Source organism: Sapajus apella, unplaced genomic scaffold (genome assembly GCF_009761245.1).
Source record: "Sapajus apella isolate SASKATOON/1434 unplaced genomic scaffold, GSC_monkey_1.0 scaffold66, whole genome shotgun sequence".
Taxonomy (NCBI): domain Eukaryota; kingdom Metazoa; phylum Chordata; class Mammalia; order Primates; family Cebidae; genus Sapajus; species Sapajus apella.
In genome coordinates, this window is record NW_022437006.1 from 2,887,270 (window position 1) to 2,903,128 (window position 15,859).

Genomic DNA, 15,859 nt, shown 5'->3' on the forward strand with positions numbered 1-15,859 from the left:
GAGTAAATCTCACTATGTCATTTTAATTTGCTTTACTCCAGTCCTACTTTTCTCAGCTCTGTAATAGCACTGAAAACCGTCAGCTTAGTAACTACAGTAGCTGTGTAAACCAACAGTCTAAAAGCCACCGGAGGGGACAGAATGGGTATGAACTTCTTCAAAAAGTGTCTGAGGTAATGAATGTGATAATTACCCTGATCTGATCATTACACAATGTGTATATATATTGAAACACCATACTGTACACCATTAATATTTACAATTATCATGTGTCAATTAAAAACAAAAGAATGTGTCTTTTCTAGAGAACTGTCATTAACTGACCTACATGGAAGCTTTCTGGAGAAGCTCCATTCATAGGGCTTGGGCTTGTCATTAACTGACTTAGCTTGCTCAGGAGAAGCCCTATCTCCAAGACATTTGTGAAAAGCAGTCAGTGGCAGGTTTGTAACAGCATATCTGCTGGAGGTGATGATTTTATCTGGGCCAAGTAAGAGGCTAACTCAAAAAAACAAAAAGGAAGATCTAGGGAATGGGATGTTTATAGGGGGCTTTAAAAAGCTCTGGGTTATTGCTGGAAATCTGGAAGGCCACACCCTTTGAAGTGCTATACACATGCCCAGGAAAGATCTAGGGAATTCTTATCTCCGTCCAACCTCAAGTCTCTGCTCAAACAAGTGAAAGCTAAGTCAGGATTTGACATTGTTGGAGCACATAAAGAGTGCCCCAATGCACACAAATCTCTATCAAATCATCTGCTGATCACAAATCTAACCAAGCAAACACTTAAGTAGCCCACACAACAAAAAGTAATGATTTTATAGAATTTGTCCTTGAAAATCACTAAACAAAGAGCAAAAAACACCTTGGAGAAGGTGGAGAATCTAATTTCCAATATAATCCATTATATTACTTAAAGTTTCCAGCATTCAACAACAACAAAAATAAGATTTTCAAAGAAACAGGAAAGTATGGACCACCTTTTCTATACACAGAAAAAAGTAGTTGACAGAAATTGTTCCTGGGGACTTGCAGACATGGGATTTATTAAACAAAGTTTTTAAATCAGCCATTACAGATATATTGAAAGAAGGAAAACATGTCTAAAGGATTAAGTATGAAACAATTCCTTGCCAAATAGAAAATATTAAAAAAAGGATCAAAATTATATAAAAAGGAACCAAACAGAAATTCTCTACTTGAAAAGTACAACTGAAATGAAAAATTCACCAGGAGCGTTCAACAGAATATTTGAGCTGGCAGGAGAAATAATCAATAACTTTGAAGATTTGTCAATTGAGATTTTCCTGTTTGAGAAACAAAACAAAAAAAAGACAAAGAGAAAAAAAAACAAAAAACAGAGCCTAAAAGAGCCACGGGCCACCATTAAGCATAACCACGGTGTGGTTATGCATAAAGAAGTAGAATGGTAGTACCAAAAAGAGAGAGGAGAAGGAGAAAGTGGCGGAAATAATTATTTGAAGGACTCATGGCTGGAAATTTTTTCAGTCGCATTGATAAACCTGAATCCCTTGCACAAGTGCAGATAATGATGTTTGCAATGTATTGGACTAGATTGTCCATTGAAACCCTAAAATTACTTGTACATAATTCATAATGGTCTCCTACATTTTCTTCAGACTGATCTCTTCTTTTGAAAATATGTACGTATAATAAGAAGACATTTATATTTGAAGTCATGGTCTTACAGGTATTTAAGAAGAAATAAACATTAAGCTTCTTTGTCATCTCATCAGATGTGGCACCAGTCTTGTCATTTAGCAAGCTTTATTGGACAAGAGAGGTTGGAGATGGACTGAAACCAATGATGAGAAAATGCTATAAAAGCTAGAGAAACTAAAAGTGGTTAATCTCTGGAGTATTACATGTTGATCAGCAGTAGATGATGCCTCAGTACAAGGAGAACTAGCGTGCATGTGTTATTTTTTCTCAGCCTTGACGTTAGGCAGACAAAATAGGTATTTATATAATTATAACATGTCTTATATGACATATTTCCTGTTTAGAGCCATAATAATCTTTCCATAAAAGACCCAGATAGATTGGTGCATTACTTTATCTTTGTCTCTGACTGAGAAATTTTATTGAACTGAGTTTGGCCCCTCTGTAATAATTTCATGGTGCAGTAAGTATACTGCTATATAGAGCACAATCGACACAAAACATATTTTATACAAAACATATTTTATATCTGTCTCTCTCAAAGACACTGAAATTTGTATTCACCTCTGTATCCCCAGGGCCTAACACAAAACATGAAATATAGAAACTACTTACTAAAATTTTTTATGAATGAATAAATGATGATGGAATAAAGTAATAGAAGGAGTTTTCTTCACTCTCTACTTAATAGAGGCCAATTTTAACATCAACCTGGCAGGAAAGTATTACCATTCTTGATTAAACACTGAGATATTTTCTTTTGGTATCCACATAGGTTAAAATTATAAGGAAATGTACAGATACCATACCTCAAGGAATAACAGTGCTAGAACATACTATATGCTCAACAAATATCTGGTGATTAACTGGCACGGTGGTTTTAGGCGAAAATAACTATAATGTGTCTGCTTTAACAACTTGGATTTATTTAATGACTGCATATTACCTTGTCATTTCCTTCAGTCTCCACCTAAACAGTAGTGAAGGTGCTCAGATATATATGCAGACCACAGCTCATTTTATAATGACACATTGACACAATTAAATGCCTAATTTTCTTCTTTATTAGGAAGGGGTGGAAGAGGAGGTTGGTAGAAAGGCAAAACATAAAGGCTGAAGCTTAAGAAACAATGAACTTATATCCATATTTTTAAAGCAAAATGCTTTATACGTAAGAATTTAAAATCAAAGACATTTAAATGTGATTTGAAGAAGTAATAACATTGAATCTAAATATGCTCAACAACTTCAAAGATTCTTACACACACTGGCACTTAGTTAACCCTTGGCAATTACATTTTGCAGAATCCATACTTTTAAAGCATAGATTTATTTATTCTGGAAAAAAAAAACTGTAAAATAAAATGCCTCTTACCTCATATACATTGAATTGTGATTGGCCTCTAGAAAGTTCCCTATAGCTTGTTGTAAATTCCCCAATGAAATCATGACTAAAATTAAAGGAAAAAAGTACAGAATATTAGCTTTCATATATTTGTCAATTGTATTTTAAAGTTTTTAGAAAGGTTTAATCATTATAAAAAAATACTTGATATTATTATGAATATAACAATAACTTATAAGATATTTAAAAGGACTAATACATAATTACATTGTTCATTAATCTAAAATTATGTATACTGGACAATTATATTTTCTTAATATTCAAATGTTTATTCCACCAGTATTAACATTTCCAACAGGTATACTAGTTTTAATAACTGATATCTCAAAACAGTTAAATCATCTGTTATTCAACTGATTAATCAGGATGAAAGTTAGAAATTATGCTAATAAATTATTATTGTCCATATCAATGGATATCTATTTTTAAAATATAATATTTAAAAAATCTTCAAACTTTCCTATGGCCAGAGTATACTAGGATGCTATTTTTAAAAAGCATAATACATTAACATGGATATTAGTCACTAAACTTTCTTTTCTATATTAATAGTTAATAAATATTTTATCAATACCAACATGTTAATTCAGATTTCTTCACCTTAAAGTGATCATCACTACCTTCTCAAGTGCATTCTTAGTTTAGGTGAGGAGAGGTAAGGATTGAGTAAACATGTATTAGTTCTCACTAAAAAGCTTTTATCAACTGAGATTGACCTGTGCAACTACAAAAAACATGCTAAGCAATCGGCAGTTTAGAGCAGACTCTTGTTCTACTCCCTTGAGTTAATTTAATGGCCAGTGCTAAGTTGAACACGTACTGCTGAGAAGTAAGTACAAAATACTGGTATTCAGTCCAACAGTGAAATGTAGTATGTTAGAAAAAGATCCAGGTTGTAGGAGCTAAAGTAGTATAACAAACATAAGAGATGTCACAGTAGCCATTTGCATAATAGAATTCAAGTTCTGCCAATTTGTTTGGCAAATGCAAGCTATTCCATGCCATAAAAATGAATGTTCCCTAAAATCCCATCCAATTTAATATTTAGCTGTGAATCGCTTAAAATCCATGAAACTTTCGTGGACCTGGCAATCAGTAACAAGCAATACACAAGCTGTGTTTAACCAATGAAAATACTGATTGTGAAAGACAGGATATGGCGGGGTAAAAAAGCTAGCTGCCATTGATTTTAGTAGAGTTTTTACAGTAAAAAGAAATGTTTTTAAAGAACTTATTTGAGATAAAACTCACTTAAGTATCCAGTCCTCTATTCTCCCTAGAATCCCTTGTATATATTAATATATCATGGTATTTTATGTGAAACATTACTCTTTATATCTGTATCACCTTGACCTCTTCTAGATTTAAATTTCAGAAGCAGATTAGTATGAACATGTGAAAAGCAAACAGAATTGTAGGCTGTGACATATTCCTATTTACGAACCCGGACTTCTAGAACTTGCTTTCAAGTTACCCAGGAAAAAAATCACAAAATAGTACTTTAGTGTTATATAATAATTTTGTAGTAGTACAATTCGTATGAAATCTGGTAACACTGGTTTAATCAGAACAAATAGAATAATTATCTTTGACCTTCAAAAGTGTAAGCTTATAGTCATGATTTATTTCACTGCAATCTTAAAATTCTCTGAGTTAGGAAGGTTTTGTTTAGTACCCATCCTCCTCCATTCTTATGCAAGTTTCAGGTATCTTAGTAACCACTGAGATAAAAGTTCTATTAGAGCACTTTGAACACAACCTTTTGATATCAATGGTTATACAGGAGTCTTATATAAACAGGGCTCACCACAGCAGTGGTAGGAACCTAATATAAGGGACTTAAAAATGCCTGCATCACTTAAGCCTTTATGATCATTTTCTGATTGTGCCAAACTTACCCATGCTTGGCTAATTTTTTCAATCCAATGTTCCACTCTTAATTGTTAACACTTAAATTCCTGCCACACAATGCTTATCAAAAACATTGCAGAAAGAAGTGATAATTCACTGGTCTCAAGTAAATCCAATTTCTCATCCATCTGGATAAAGTCAGTCTGACAGAATAACAAACCTAGACCCAATTGCAATGGTCAAGGTTACCAAACTATACATTGATATGCCTGTGTTGAAGTTATTGGGAAACTTCAAAAGAAGCAGTTCTTTGATATTTGGTTCTCTTTTGTTCTAGTTAAATTTGTAAGTCTCCACAGAATTGAGGAATGAACAACAGGTATAGGACAATCTCTTTGGTATCAGGACTAGGAATCTTGTTTGCTGCCCACTTAAGCTTTCTGCTCTGAAAGGACCCTGTTTATCATGAAAGGGAGAGAGCTTTCTCCTTTGCATTGGTGGTTAGAGAGCTTACAGCTAAAGTCTCTAGCAAGACATGTCTTTGTGACATGCTGTCCCCTGCAGACTTTTCAGATTTCTCACCCTATTTTTATCCCTTGGTTTCAATGTCCCCAGCCAGGTTAGTTTACTATCATAGTACAAGCATCTCTATAAGTTTTCTTGGATCCTTTTCAGAAGAAGATAGGACACACAGAAATACAACGATGAATAAAATGTTAGTCCTGCTTTCTGAATCTTGTTCAAGATGATTATTTTGAATAAAGCACTGAATTGACATGTCATGTAAATGCAATGCTATCCATGTATTGTAGAGGAGAAAGTATGTTGATCACATATTGCATTTCAGCCTCCAACACAACATTTCTGTAAGACTAAGAAAATATATTGTTGTATCCATTCGGCATCTAGAGAAGTAGATGATCCAGAAGTGAGGATTTGCCAAAAGTCATAAATATAAGGCAATATATGGAGATAACAATAAAATAGCCAACCCTAGATATAAGATGTTTTGTCTCAAGAATGTATCTGAAGAATCGGGGTAGATAAGTGGATAGATTCTCAGGCCAATTTTGTTACAGATCTCTTTTAATACATGGATATTTTTGATAATTTTCAACCTTTATAACCTGTCTGACTTCAAACACTGTATTTTAAATCACAGATAAGTACTCTAAAGAGAACATTAAAGGTATTTTTCACTAATTTTTATTATCTTTTACCCTATCATCAACTATTCCTAGATTTTGCTAAGATTAAAAAAAAAAAAAAAACAATGTGCATTATAATTTTATCTGTTCATGATGCTCAATACTGTAATATTGAAACAACTGTCACTATCTTGAGAAACTTTGATGATGAAAAATACTTTGATAATAAATCACAACCAATAATTTCCTTGTGATTCAATAATACTGTTTTGCTATTTCCTGTTAATTTAATTCAAACTAAAATAATTACTCTATAAGTCCCAAGCTCTCTGACTGCATTTACAAAATAAAGTTTACTCCAGTGCCATTTATCTGGCTTGTGTCTGTTTACATCTCGATTTTTTCCCATACCTTTTATTACATATATGTGTTATTTAAAGTCTGAGGGAATGAATTCAAGAGGCATTTTGAGCAAATTGATTACTACTATAGCTAGTAATTTGGCTTTAAAAGTCCTTAAGTGATTAAACTGTTGAATAAAATCTGTTTATTATGATCATTTCTATGCTTCATTAATAGTGGGAAAATGGTCTTATGCATAGTCACATTTATACCTGAAACCTGTAGGACAGTCTATAAACTTATCCATTCTCCCCGACTTTTAGGGTATTACTCCCTATATCACTTATCTTTTACTCTACAGCTCAGCTATGATCTCCTCCAAGAAGGTTTTTCTGCTTCATTCTCTTCTTTTTTGCTTTCAAAAACATAAAACAAACAAACAAATAACCAGTATCTCTCATCACACTTGCTATATTGTGTTAAACCCATTCTATTCATGTATTGCCTTTCTTCACCTATGTTTTGAAGGCAAGAAAGGTGATAACTTCATCTCAGGATTCCCAGCATCCGCCTCCATACCTGCTACACAATTGGCACAGCTGAATGTTGCAAACATACTTAGGGCAATAGCACAGTCATGCTGTGATCTTACCTTGCCAGTGATATTAAAAACTTTGCCTCACATCAACTATGTTCAGCCAAAAAGAATGGCACAGGTGCCAATCATAATAAATATATTAACCTTCTCTATCAGCTTAAAACAACTCTGGAAGTAATGCAGACAACTATGATTTCCCATGAAAATGCCTCCACATAGTTACAACAAAGTTATATAAAAAAGAGAATATTGCCTTTTTTCGGCACATCTGAATATTTTCCTGAAGGCCGCCTTTCAATAGATAATGCTTATTTTCCTGACATTTATCTTGTTTTGCATATAATGTGGACAAATGGCAAATACATACCTAACCCATCTCATCTGTTTCTCTACCACCATGCTGTCTTGAGCCAGTCAGTCAACCTCGGGGTCCTTAAGTCTTTACCTCAAAATTGGAGGTAATGCCTACTTTCAATTTCAAACATCAACCTAGAGAATTCATTTGATTCTATGAAAGGCATCTAATTTATCAAAAATACACTTTTAGAATACAATCTAATTATGAAGACTGTAATTCCAGAACTTATACATTTTGTCAATAAACAAGCTATAATCAAAATAATTTGTAAAGAAGTAATAGGTTTCTAAATGGATGTGTGTTGTATCACAATATTTTGGAGTTACATACACATGTGGCTTGTATCGCTCTCATGCAGGTTATCTTTAACTCACAAGGCACATCTCTCTTTTGGAGTATACCACAGTGTGACACGTTTCAGGTATGTATCAAAGGGCATCTCAAATGAGGATTTGTAAACAAATTGTATATGAAAGACAATTTCTCTAATTTGGATGCTGAAGAGATTTTGGAACAAAAGCTAGCATGATCTTTCTTATGGGAACAACACCCTCAGTTTTTGTCTCTCATTTGTACTACAGCGCAGTGACTTCCCATGTTTTCCTGTCTTGCAAATCTGTTCAAGTCCTGGAATGCACATCAAGATTTTTCAAAATAGCGAGTTTGAAAATGGAGTACTCAACAAAATGAAAGACCTTTTTGAATGAAATGTAGTTATGGATACCTTAATTAAATGCACGGGTGTCAGTCATTTTTAATTTTAAACCTGTATTTGTGGGCAGAGAGCAGCAGAGTGTTTCAGAGGTGACCTGAACCAAGCCTTTCATTCCATGATTACAAATAAAATACACCATGAGACTTGTGCTTTCCTACTATCACCACAAAAAGCCATCTTCATAGGTCCAGATAACAATTTATTAGCTCTCCCTAATTTTGCTAACTTCCTTTGCTTTTGTTCTAGGTAGTGTTGGACAAACTTTTCAGCATCTAAGAATTATTTCTTTACATGACAACATCAACAGCCTTCACTGATACTTAAAGTGGTTAAAACATCAACAAGACTTTTTATCCTTTTAACTTCTTCAAATCCTGATAATTTAGTTTATTACAAAGGTAATAAATATGAGCTTTCAGCATTCCTAGATTATGAGCTGATCCATGTCTAAATCTGCAGAACTAGCATGATTTTTAATTAATTGCCCCAGTAAACACAAATTATAAGCATATTTTGACCAAAATAATTTTTTCTTCATAAGGTCCTGATTCATGTTTTTACTGTTAACAGTATAAATTAGGCCGGGCGCGGTGGCTCAAGCCTGTAATCCCAGCACTTTGGGAGGCCGAGGCGGGTGGATCACGAGGTCAAGAGATCGAGACCATCCTGGTCAACACGGTGAAACCCCGTCTCTACTAAAAATACAAAAAATTAGCTGGGCATGGTGGCGCGTGCCTGTAATCCCAGCTACTCAGGAGGCTGAGGCAGGTGAATTGCCTGAACCCAGGAGGCGGAGGTTGCGGTGAGCCAAGATCGCGCCAATGCACTCCAGCCTGGGTAACAAAAGCGAAACTCCCTCCCCAACCAAAGGAGCAGCGAGGATAACAGTATAAATTATTATATATAAGATATATATCAATATTTTCAATGTAGAAGTGATCATTTATATCCAGTTTGTTGAAATTTTAAATCATTTCAAGAGGTTTACATTTTCTTTTTTTTTTTTTTTTAATGAGATGGAGTCTCCCTCTGTCACCAGGCTGGAGTGCAATGGGGCAATCTTGGCTCACTGCACCCTTCACCTCCTGGGTTCAAGCAATTATCCTGCCTCAGCCTTCCAGGTAGCTGGAACTACAGGCGTACGCCACCACACCCATCTAATTTTTGTATTTTTAGTAGAGATGGGGCTTCACCATGTTGGCCAGGATGGTTTGAACTCCTGACCTCGTGATCCACCCGCCTCGGCCTCCCAAAGTGCTGGGATTACAGATGTGAGCCACCTTGCCCAGCAGAGGTTTACATTTTCTTTGCTCCCTATGTGGATTACAATAGTAGTCTGGGTCTCCAAGAAAGAAAGAAATAAAATTACTCTCAGAAATTAAGAGTTCATCAGAACTAGGCTAATTTTATCAGTCTTATCCACACCTGCTCCTTAATCCATTTCTAATACAGACAGAATTTTCAAATGATATAAATATCTTTTTATTCATATATATAATAAGTTCTATGCCCTGCTGGGTATGTATGTGTGTGTGAAATAATATTACATTTCTATAATCCTAAATTTTACTATGTTTAAATTTCATCTATTATGATTATTGAATATTCTATTAATTTGATGTTCATCTCTTTCTTATATCCATACAAAGATACACAAAGACTAGAACAAACTGTATTTTCTAAGATGAAGATATTTTTATTGTGGTTTACATTGGTATAGCAAGTGTATATGCCATAGTTAAGTATATGTTATATATAGTGATTTATCACATTTAAGAAAAAGTTTTATGCCTACTTAGTTATGCCAAATTATTTTTAAAAAACAAGATATAGACATATTTTAAAGTATATTCATAATTTTAGTTCATTTAAATTGCATGTGTATCTATTAGACATAATTTAAATTTTAACTTGACATAAGGTATAACTTTTAAAATACAAATATCTTTAATTCTGTTTTTATTGCTTCTAACAAGCTGAATGTACCAGCATATTATCAAACAAAAGCTCCCCATTCAATCTAAAATTTGCCTATACAAATAGAAAGCATATGATAATTAAGATAAAAAATTCTTAATAGGAAATAACTTTTATCTAGCAATAGTTTCACAAATTAATCCATTAAAAAGCAGAATGGAGTTTCTTTATCCAGTTATGACCTTGGATACTAATCTAGAATTATATAAATTAGAAACTTTACGGTGATCATGTCTGAGGTTAAAATCTTGTCCAGTTTCATGGATTTTAAAATATTTATGTCATTCTTGTCACATACTTTTTCTCTGTATATGATTGAATTCCATTTTTAGCTTGAATGCTAATCTCTAGAAAAGGAAGTCTGTATGACTCAGTATCATGTTTCAAAAGTTTAAATCATAAGCCAGTAAGTTGTATTTTTTTTTCCAAGGTAATGGGAATTAATGACAGTAATAACAATAATTACCATTATTATAAGCAAAACAAAAAAAATAGATTATAAAATGACAAGAAATTCAATGCTGAACAAAGACTGAGATTAAAAACAACAGTGCTACTAAATCTGTATTCTTGTGTCTTTTTCTTTTTATGTCATTGGTCTGTGGCTAAGTAATTGCAATTCAAGGTAATCACTTAATTTCTCACATACTAATAACAGACACCTTTATTCAGGAACAAATATACACATATACTTCATTCATAAGTAGGTAAAACAAATTAAATTTGTACTTCAAAAAATTTTACTTTCTGTAGCATATACTTTTATAGACTACTCATTTACACACTGGAATAATTCTGGGACAGTGCTAAATATAGATTAGTACTTTTTACTTTAACTTTTTTCACTCAAATTTGCCTAAGTTCAACATAATCATCTCCCTAGATTTGATTTTATATAGCTAGCTTTGTTTTTTCTGTCAGCCATCACTGCCACCATATGTCATTGAAAGATACTAATTTCATCTCAATTTCTCTCAATTTTTACAGAGATTAAGCCATAGGGAGTCCATAACTTTTTGAACTAAGGTTGATATTTTGATAAGAAAGCACAAAGAAAAAAAAAACCTGCCAGGAGTAGCACATACTCATTCTCTCTCTCTCCTGTATATACGTATGTAACACAAAACCCCCAGCCTGAAGTAGCAAACGTTGGTAAGTTGTACTCTACAGTCCACTGCTACCAAAGGGTAGGGTCTTTTCAATGGCAAACAGTCCCTTCTTTGCCTCTAGCATATCCTCTCCACTCTGTATTTCGGGACACCACTTCCCATAGTCGTGCCAGAGTTGCCAATAGGCCTCAAAAGTGTTCTAGCTCCCTTGCCATTCTTGCTTGCGGAGCTGGCTACCAGTTTTCATGCTTTCTCCAACCACTGGTCTCCATACTGTTCATTATCTTCCTGACAGAGTGAGGGACTCCAAAAAAGGGCAACAGGGATCAACTGCAAAAGCTAAGTCACAAAGAGGAGGAGACTGAAGGAAATTTGCTATTGAAATTCTTTCAAACCTATGAGGGGAAAAGCATTCTGGAGTACATCCTTTGATCATGTCAGGGTTTTAGATTTAATAGACTTGGAAACCCCAAAAACGTATGTCTACCCAGTACAAAGTTATATAAATTATTCCTAGTGTCATTTTCAATCAATCAATATGTGGAAACAATTTAGATAATTCGAGTCCCAAAATCACTCATCCCAGTTCTACCAAATTGCCTAGAATATTTGCCACACTCAAATAAATCAAGTAATTCACAAATTTTAATTTTATTTTGTGCTGTATAGGCAAGGGATAGTCAAAAAATGTACATTATAAAATTTTAAAAGACCACCCCACCACTTGGTGAAATTTTGAATTTAGAGCTGACAGTGTACTGTAATCCTCAACATAGATTTTATTTGGCAAATCAGGCCTTTCAGATTTGAAAGAATTTTCAGCCAGTGGGGGATTGTGTACTTATTTTAATACTAACTTAAAAGTAATAACTACTTATAACCATTCAGCACTTATAAAGCTCTCTTTGGATTTTTACATTATTACTCTTTTCACCTCTCAAAATTAAAATTTCTTTTTTCTTATTTTTGAGACAGGGTCTCCCTCTCTTGCCCAGGCTGGAATGCTTGGCATGATCTTGGCTCACTGCAGCCTCCAACTCTCCAGTTCAAGGGATCCTCTCATTTCAGCCTCCCAAGTAGCTAGGTCCACAAGTGCATACCACCATACCTAGCTAATTTTTTGTCTTTTTTTTAGAGATGGGGTTTTGCCATGTCAGCCAGGCTGGTATTGAACTCCTGGGCTCAAGAGATCGCCCACCTTGGCTTCCCAAAGTGCTTGGACTACAGGCGTCCCTGTCCCATGCCAAGCCTAAAGCCTAAAATTACTTTCTTAAACTATTTATGGTGAAACAAACTTCTCAGATTTTGTGAGAAGCTTTAATAATTCTTTATATTTTTTTTTATGAAAATCATTTTAACAACACAAATGTTCTCAAGCATTAATATATAAAAATACTACAATTCACCTCATAAAAGACTTTTTTTGTTAGAAGTCTACATACATTATATACTTTTTTAACCAAATGAGGCTCCCGGAAACCATAAAGTAAAATTTCAGAATGACTGAGTCCCCCAGAGACATTAAATCTAAGGATTAAAAAGCAGAGTGAGCTGCTGCTTCGTTGGTAATATCTGTATGTGGAAACTCTTCCTTTTAAATATGCATAGTAGGTAACTTGTTCCTAAAATACATTATAAAAATCTTTGAATATTCTATTAAAATAAAAGAAATATCGTTGCAGTCCTGCAAAAATAATGCCTGGTTGTTTGTTCTACCTTTGGGTTCTACTGACTTTGGGTCACTTAGTAGGCTTTCTAATAATTTTTTCACTCCCTCAAAACCATAAAATACATTTTCCTATTCACTTTTTAAAAGTTGATATAATTTATTAGGGAATAACAAAATTTTGTTTTGGTTTCTTTGAAAAAAAGTATTATCTTAGAAAATAACGTAGCCCTAATATTAATATATGCTGAAATTAATTATAGAGGTTAAAATTTACATTTTAATACATGTACTCCAATGGCTTGATTTAGTCTCTACTACAATATATTCAGAACTAGTTTGCGCTCTAAAGTAGATATAATAAGATAAGGTAGACTCTACGATATAGTAGATTCTTTCTGTGTATGTCATATTCTTTACCTTTAGGAAACATAACGCTAGGGAAATGATTAGATAATAATGACTTCAAAGAGGCATTGTCAATGTGTGAAGACTTAAATATAAGGATATTTTTCTACAGATCTAAACAAAAATCCCACTATGAATTCATTTAAAACATAAGCCATAGGAAGAATGCCACATCAGAAATGTCTTCTCTTGTCTGCTACGTTTATTTTGTTCTATGTACAACACAATGTAAACTCAAAAATTGTAAGTTAACCAGTTTGCATCTCTATCCTAGAGTTGTAATCATAGTGTAATACAAGCAAAAGCAGCAATATAAGGAGCACGATCCATAAACATTTTTTATGTTTATAATATTTTATTCCATGTATGCATCAATATAGAAATTTAGAATATTTGGTTTCTGAAGGAAAACGTTGTCTAAATAATTCTAAAACACTCTGTAGCATAGCACACACAATACTAATATATTTAATTTGTATTTAACTAAATACACAATTTAACTGAAAATCTAAAACCTCACTTTGATATTCTTAAAGAACATTGTATCATAAATATTAATCATAGAATTATGATACTGAAAAAAATGCAAACCCTTTTATGACCTTGTTAGTCAGAAAGCATTTGCTATTTCCTCTTCCCGAATTTTAATGACAAATAATGTTATTATCACCATTAAAAATGAACATGAAATAGATTCAATAAGTAGAAGGAAATGGGTTAGTCTCTTAAATTTCTTTGATGATGTCAAAGTCTGTAAAATGCCAAAGATTTTATCCGGTGTTTGCTTTACATTAATATATTCTAATTTTCAGTAGCATAAATCTTAATGTAGACTATATTATCTGGTTAAAATGATAATGCAAAAATGATTTAAAATATTTTGAAACATCTTATGCCACAAAAAATGTATGGCTTCCCTTTGTAATGATGTGGGATAATTGAGGCAATTACTTAGATCATGGAAATATAAAATTCCCTATATATTTTAAATAAAGCTATTTGAGGACTTTATTTTCCTTCTCTCATATGTTGACACAAATTAAAAATTATGAGTATCTAAAACTATGTGCACCTGCAGGCTGGAGCTAAGAATACCATAGTTGAACTCCAGAGACTAAACTTTAAAAGAAAAGACAAAATTCTTGATTTGGGGAGCAGAAAACCAAACTTTAGGCCATAAAGTAATATTTAGGGTACATTAGGAGATACATAAAGTATTGCCAGGATACTGGAGAAGCATGTGTCGGTCATCCAGTCCTAACAAATTAAAAATAAGTAAAAGCAGCACTGAAACATACCTGAGTATTTATCAATGCTAATTTTTTTTTTTTTTTTTTTTGGCAGTGACAATATGCTACAGGTCTTTGTTTCTGCCATAAACGACCATAAAATTTTCCATTCCAGGCAATGATTTGACTATAAGATGAATAAATAGCTAAACATATTTTTGTTTAAATTATCTCAGGTTGTATCTATAATAGCATCAAGTGCTAAAGGTTAAGAGTCTGTGCTTTCAAGAAAAGATTCTGGACTTCTGAATATAAGAAGAAATACTGTATCTGATTTTCAGAAAAAGGGAACCACAGTAAAACACAGGGAGGTCTTAGAAACATCTGTGTCTTAGAAAGCATGAACTAAACCTTACATAACAAGGCACAATAGATTCAGGTTGGTGCAATCTGAAATGTTTTCATTCCTCTGGCATGAAGTAGTCACAGATTTCAGTATTGTCTGGGTTGTAACTATCTGCTAGGTTTATATTTGGGAGTCTCTTCATCAAAACTAAAGAAAAGCTAACATTAGAATTTTAAATTCACCCATTCAATATCTAAGTCCATTATATCGACCCCTCTATCCTCCCAAACTGACAAGATAGCAACTCCTTATTCTCCTATTCCCACCAATAACACTATACATGCTCCTTTGTCAACTACATTTGGAATCTGAGAATTGGGTTTTACATTCACCTTCAATGAAAATAATGTAGCTGTTATACTATCGAACTTCATGTGATATGGAGAAATGAAAACTCAGAAATGTGAAATCTGAAGGCTCCACATTCTGAAGCCATCACCTAGGTAAACTTGGGCAAGAAACTTAACTTCAATCCATTTATCCACAAAAGCACAAAGACCATAAGTTATGCAGGCCTATTAAGATTTTTGCAAGGTTCAAATGGAAAAATATGTAAGAAAGTACTTTGTAAATTGCAAAGCTCTATGCATATTCAGAGTGTACTTTAGATGGCATTCCTAAAAACGGTTTTATTATTTTTCTTACCTTTGCTACCAACCAAATATAGGTTTTCATTATTCTCTTAATGACCTCCATAACTTCCAACTAGTCCTTGCACTTTTGTATCTGTCTGATTCCAGTTCATCCTTCAGACATTTTCCCACACCTTTGGTCATGCCAAAATGTACCTGACTCAGAGTCAAAAAGTTTCTCAAAGGTTTCAAAATTTCAGTGGGATTCAATCCATAATCCCCAGTCTGTCATTACAGGCCTTCTACCACATGATCTTGACCTACATTTCTATGTCTGCATTTCTCGTTAATTCCTTCTAATTCATTATAACCTACTCAGAACCACATGGCCA

The 15,859-nt window shown here is 33.5% G+C and overlaps 1 protein-coding gene across 3 annotated transcripts in view; it reads right to left on the reverse strand.

Annotated features, from left to right (window-relative positions):
* CPNE8 (copine 8) overlaps positions 1-15,859 on the reverse strand; it is a 254,337-nt gene that overhangs the window by 71,678 nt on the left and 166,800 nt on the right. For all 3 annotated transcript variants that reach the window (XM_032248310.1, XM_032248312.1, XM_032248311.1), the window contains exon 11: positions 3,059-3,134. In XM_032248310.1, coding sequence (XP_032104201.1) covers positions 3,059-3,134 — 76 coding nt within the window. The remainder of the gene's footprint in view (positions 1-3,058; positions 3,135-15,859) is intronic.